This window comes from Abramis brama (genome assembly GCF_963993115.1).
Source record: "Abramis brama genome assembly, chromosome: 1".
NCBI lineage: Eukaryota > Metazoa > Chordata > Actinopteri > Cypriniformes > Leuciscidae > Abramis > Abramis brama.
In genome coordinates, this window is record NC_139963.1 from 73141405 (window position 1) to 73148354 (window position 6950).

The following is a 6950-nucleotide window of genomic DNA, read 5'->3' on the forward strand; positions in this document are numbered from 1 at the left end:
GACGATGACAGTGACAGTGAAGAAGACAATGACAGTGACAAAGAACGTAATGGTGACTGTACTTGTGTTCACAATAGCAGCCTTCCGTTTTCAGTTCTAGCTTGTACTGAGATTTATTCTCTCTTCATGTTGTGTTCTCCAGTAATCATGATCTTGAGGTTGTGTGCAGAAGGCAGATCTGCCGGCGCTCACCGATTCAAGCTGATCTCCCCATTCAATCCTGATCTCCATTCCATCAGCTTTCTAGAATTATACAGGGCAATAAACTGAGTTTAAACTGCACATTTAGAGCGTTTATAATGCAGTCTTCTAATGATATATGACTATCTACTCCAACTCATTGTTGAAATATAAACATTTAAACGGTCATAGTCAAATGTAGTCAAAAATAGTCAAACATTCATTTTAGTTCCAGTTCTTGATTCTGATTGGTTGAGCCGTGTTCGAAGCCGCTGTAAATGACTCCTCAAAATGTGATTGACGATGACCTGAGCTCTTGTGAACTAGTGTCAGATATAAAGACTGAAGTACGACGTTATAAGATCAGTCTGGACTCACCTGAAGATCCTTTTACGCAGTATAAAACAGATGATGAAGATGATGAAGATGAAGATGAAGAGAGCAAACAGCCACCACAACTGATCTATACAAGTGATCAAATATCAGATCAGCTGATCTATAATGATAAATCAATATTAGCATTGATGTTTAAAGCTCTTGATGTTTTACCTGAGATCTGGAGAGACGGAGTCACTTCATTCACATCTTTAAAACACACAACGATCACAAATATCAGAAATATGACAGAAAACATTCACACTGGATTGAGTCTGAATCAGATCTGAATCAGTGTTTTATTAGTGAATTAGACACACATTTATCAGCTGAAACTCACCTGAGTTTGGAGTCGCTGCAGTTTCATTCCTCACTGAAAAACACATTCACAATCATCATGATTCACTTACAGAACATTCAGTTCAACACAGAGTTTAGTCTGATTCAGGACACACTGATCTTAGGGATGCACTGATACCAACATTTTGGCCGATACCGATAACCAATAGTTCTTTATATTTGAAAGCCGAATAACTGATATATTGCCCGATAAATCAAAATCTAAATTTTTGAGAGCCTGATTACAAACAAAATTCTCACCATTAAAAGCCAAGCACACAATTATATATCGGCCGATACTAATAACATTAAAAATGGACGTATATCGGCCGATAACATTAAAAAATTAACATATATCGGCCGATACCGCTAACATTAAAAATGAACATATATCGACCGATACGATAACATTAAAAATTGACATATATCGGCTGATACCTATAACATTAAAAATGGACATATAGCGGCCGATAACATTAAAGATGAACATATATCAACTGATACTGATAATATTAAAGATGAACATATATTGACCGATACCGATAACATTAAAATTGGACATATATCGGCTGATACCTATAACATTAAAGATGAACATATATCGGCTGATACCAATAACATTAAAAATGGACATATATCGGCCGATAACATTAAAAATGGACATATATCAACTGATACTGATAATATTAAAGATGAACATATATTGACCGATACCGATAACATTAAAAATGGACATATATCGGCCGATACCGATAACATTAAAAATAGACATATATCAGCCGATAAAATTTAAAAAAGACATATATCAGCCGATACCTATAACATTAAAAATGGACATATATCAACCGATACCGATAGATGAACATATATCGGCTGATACCAATAACATTAAAAATGGACATATATCGGCCGATAACATTAAAGATGAACATATATCAACTGATACCGATAACATTAAAAATGGACATATATCGGCTGATACCTATAACATTAAAGATGAACATATATCGGCTGATACCGATAACATTAAAAATGGACATATATCGGCCGATAACATTAAAGATGAACATATATCAACTGATACTGATAATATTAAAGATGAACATATATTGACCGATACCGATAACATTAAAAATGGACATATATCGGCTGATACCTATAACATTAAAGATGAACATATATCGGCTGATACCAATAACATTAAAAATGGACATATATCGTCCGATAACATTAAAAATGGACATATATCAACTGATACTGATAATATTAAAGATGAACATATATTGACCAATACCGATAACATTAAAAATGGACATATATCGGCCGATACCGATAACATTAAAAATAGACATATATCAGCCGATAAAATTAAAAAAAGACATGTATCAGCCGATACCTATAACATTAAAAATGGACATATATCAACCGATACCGATAATATTAAAGATGAACATATATTGACCGATACCGATAACATTAAAAATGGACATATATCAACTGATACTGATAATATTAAAGATGAACATATATCGGCCGATACCGATAACATTAAAAATGGACATATATCAACCGATACCGATAATATTAAAGATGAACATATATTGACCGATACCGATAACATTAAAAATGGACATATATTGGCCGATACCGATAACATTAAAAATAGACATATATCAGCCAATAACATTAAAAATAGACATATATCAGCCGGTACCTATAACATTAAAAATTAACATATATCGGCTGATACGATAACATTAAAAATGGACATATATCGGCCGATACCAATAACATTAAAAATGGACATATATCAACCGATACCGATAATATTAAAGATGAACATATATTGACCAATACCGATAACATTAAAAATAGACATATATCAGCCGATAACATTAAAAATGGACATATATCGGCCGATACCGATAACATTAAAAATGGACATATATTGACCGATACCGATAACATTAAAAATAGACATATATCAGCCGATAACATTAAAAATAGACATATATCAACCGATACCGATAATATTAAAGATGAACATATATTGACCGATAACATTTAAAAGGATCATATATTGGCCGATACCGATAACATTTAAAATGAACATATATCGGCCGATAACATTAAAAATGTACATATATCGGCCGATACCGATAACATTAAAGAGGATCATATATCGGCAGATCCCGTATATATCGTGCATCCCTGATTGATGTGTTTCACTGAAGTGTCTCTCTCACCTCTGAACATGGTCTTAAGACTGTGATGAGACTGTGATGAAAGAAAGAAGCATTAGAGAATCATGTTAATGAAAGATTAAATATGAAAACAGAGGAATGATGTGTTGAGAGTTGATTTACTCCTGAAGCGTCACAGAGGATCTCATGAAAGACATTCACACAGCGAGACGTGACGAGACGATCAGATGAGACTGAAATAACAGGATCACTCAGTCTGTGTGGATCTGATGGATGTGCTAACAGGCGGCCGTCCTGAACACACACAAGAGGATCGAGTGTGAGTGTGTGTGTGAGTGTGTGTGATCACTCAGTGTTTCAGGATCTGATGGATCTGCTATCAGACGCCCGTCCTGAACACACCAAACACAAGAGGATCAGATCATGAGTGTGTGTGTGTGTGTGTGTGTGTGTGATCACTCAGTGTTTCAGGATCTGATGGATCTGCTAACAGACGATCCATATGTTCCTGAACACACACAAGAGGATCAGATCATGAGTGTGTGTGTGTGTGTGTGTGTGTGTGTGAGAGAGAGAGATGGAGAGAGTGTGAGTGTGAGTGTGAGTGTGAGAGAGTGAGTGAGTGAGTGAGTGTGTGAGTGTGTGTGTGTGTAAAAGTCACCTCTGAGAACCAGCTCTGCTCACAGTCAGTGTGTGTGTGTGTGTGTGTGTGTGCAGGCACGTGCACACATAGACATCAAAGGGGGCTTGAGCACCTGCCCTTTTTATTCCTGGAGAGAAAGTGCCCTTTTTTCTGGGGTGCTTTTTTTTTTTTTTTTTTGAAAAATAATATATATTTCTGTTTGCGCACAGCTTCCCTGTCAAACAAATATATTTTTTGAAGAATAGTATATCTAAATATCAGGTCAGGAGTTCTGAAGCGCTCCCTCTCCCTCTCCCTCTCCCCCGATTGTTAAACCCGATTGTATTGCTTCCGCTAAAGAAAATAGTACGCTCCATCTCTACGGTTAGAATCCTGTGAGTCCATAGCAACGCTCTGTTTTTCATGGCAACGGTCTGTTATACTCCGCACAGCGGTCTGTTATCAATAAATAATTTATTTTAATTCCTATTTACCTGCATTGCCCTGTCAATTAGATGCAAATGTGCGCATTTTAACTAGTTGACGCCTAATTTGCATACAGAACGTCCCCAGTTAATGACTTACATCAAGAGTCTTTCCCCCTGAAATTTAGAAATCTAAATTGGTGAATTTAGAAGAAATCTACAGATGCAAACAGATGGAGGATACACTCTAAAAAATGTAGTAAATCTGAGTAACTGCATCTGGTACATTAATAAATAAAACTGAGTAGAAATAAGTAAACATTAAACATTCAAAATAACAATATTTATAAATTAACTTTTTATTTATGAGTAATTTAACTTTTTTTATTTCCTCTAAACCTTTATAAAATAGTATTCCATACAACCACAAATACATACTTGACATTGGCTTTTATTGAATTTTTACTTAATTATTTTGGGAAGTTTAATTTTAAAGTGTTATGTATTCCAAAATAATTAAAACGATGTAGTGCCTTGTGCAAAAATAAACAAATTATTAGTAAAACACGCCCCTCTGCTTGATGCAGTTATTTAGGTTATTCTAAATATGAAGAGTTCAGATGAAAAAGCCTCTAAGTGCCATCTGAAATTTCCTTATAATGATCATTTTTATCAAGCTTGTATGTTTATGTTCACTTATTTCACATTACTGGCAATGAAAATTACCTATTAATTGTCATTTAAGTTAAATTACTGAACTTGAAAAAAAATGCTCATTTTAGAAGAAAATTTCAGATGGCACTTAGAGGCTTTTGCATCTGAACTCTTCATATATACTTGAAACTTGTAGCATAGAAAATGTTTTCAAAACATGCACATTGTGGAATGGTTTGCTTTGCTGCTCTATAAACCTAGTGAATACTAAGGAGACCATGGTTTCTGTGTGAACGGATTATTTTGTAGACATCTTTTGAAAATGAAACAATTGCGTGAGTTTGAGGAAGATAAAATTAATTAACTTTTTTAATAAATTTTATAAAAAGGAAGTCAGAGTTGCGTTAATATATATACTTTTTTGTAAAAAAAAAAAAAAAAAAAAAACGTAATTATGAGAAGTGCCCTTTATTTCACTTGTGTACACAAAATGTCTGTGCACGTCCCTGTGTGTGTGTGTGTGTGATAGTCACCTCTGAGAGCCAGCTCTGCTCACAGTCCGTGTGTGTGTGTGTGTGTGTGTGTGTGTGTGTGTAATAGTCACCTCTGAGTGCCAGCTCTGCTCACAGACAGTGTGTGTGTGTGTGTGTGTGTGTGTGTGTTAGTCACCTCTGAGTGCCAGCTCTGCTCACAGACTCCATTGAGTGTGTGATTCAGTAAATCAGAGGGAAGTTTGTACACAACCCTCTCCATCTCTCCACAGGTCACACTGATGTTATTCATGTTGCAGAAGAAGCTGTTATACAAATCACAGAACAAATTATTGCATATTATATTCCATGACAAGTGTTTTTATTACAGCAAACATTTAAAACATGTGAAAAAGGTGCAATGATGTGCATTTAAAGCGTCAGAAATGTTAGTCTCATCTTCTTTAATTTATCTTATATTGATCATTAAGTTGTTTTCTATAATAATTCTTTAATTTTTTTCAAAAACATTTTTTCAAATAACAAGAAACACGAAAAAAAGATATTCACATTCAGAAGTGCTTTTTACTGCTATCTTTAACAAACCAACAGCAAATAAACATGTTTCACCATTGACAACCATTCTAAAAATAGACTTGTGTTTTCTGAAGAAATATTTATTTTCATAACTATTTAAAACATTGAAATTACAAGTATTTCATTACATTTTAGAATGTGTAAATCTTTTTCTAGCGACTCCTGCAAGCGAGACATTTACTCCCGACGAATGACGTCACAGCTCGTGCACGAGCCTGAATGTGGATTACTCCACCGGCAAACTTGTTTTCCACTAAACGAGTTCACATACAATCTCTTCATAGATATTTTTAGATGGATATCGAGGCTTTTTAGGTGAATCTGCAGTCTCTGACCCAGTTTGTTTGCTGCAATACACTGTGTTTTCCATCAACTGCCAACCCCGGGTGTGGGAACGATTCGGGTTACTTGACTGTAACCCTGTTCCCTGAGAAAGCGGAACGAGATGCTGCGCTGCTCAGCGCATTGGGAACGTCTTTAATCGTGACCAGCTGTGAATATTGTGTGTAACACGTCGGAGGTATTATAGTCACGGTCGGTGACGTCATCGGCGCGCACTCGCGACACGAGGCTATAAATAGATGAGCCACGGGTGCATCGTCAGGATATTTTGTCTGAAGAGCAGTCCCGGGACATCCCCAGCTCGGCAATACAGCGCAGCATCTCGTTCCGCTTTTTCAGGGAACAGGGTTACAGTCAAGTAACCCGGAACATTCCCTTTCAAAAGCTACAGTCGATGCTGCGCTGCTTAGCGCATTGGGAACGAGAATACCCACGCCGCCGTGCTTGAAGGTGTCTGGACTCCTTACGGTTGTGTAGGTGTGCTCACAAGAACGCATGAAAGCCCTAGACATTAGCCTGAGATGTCGACTCAAGGACGTGAGAGTAAGTGTACCCATTAAGCCCACTTTCAACTCTGAAGTAAAATAAAAAAACAGAAAATAATATTTTATGCTGCTTATTATTTTAACCAATCCAGTGATTTGTTACTTCCCTGGCATTTTTTATTGCATACAAATCACATGTGGCAATGTTGAGTTAGCCCCACCCATGTGCTGTCTCAGGGGACTCACACACACACACA

At 36.1% G+C, this 6950-nt stretch overlaps 1 protein-coding gene across 1 annotated transcript; it reads right to left on the reverse strand.

The window, feature by feature from the left end:
- Positions 1–513: 513 nt before the first annotated feature.
- LOC311098190 (uncharacterized protein) lies at positions 514–5704 on the reverse strand. The gene is made up of 6 exons (XM_084138270.1): positions 5469–5704; positions 3261–3392; positions 3141–3171; positions 896–928; positions 730–765; positions 514–643 (listed from the first exon to the last, which is right to left on the reverse strand). Exons 1-6 carry the CDS (start codon positions 5580–5582, stop codon positions 555–557), a joined length of 435 nt encoding a protein of 144 aa, XP_083994396.1. The 5' UTR covers positions 5583–5704; the 3' UTR covers positions 514–554.
- Positions 5705–6950: the final 1246 nt, after the last annotated feature.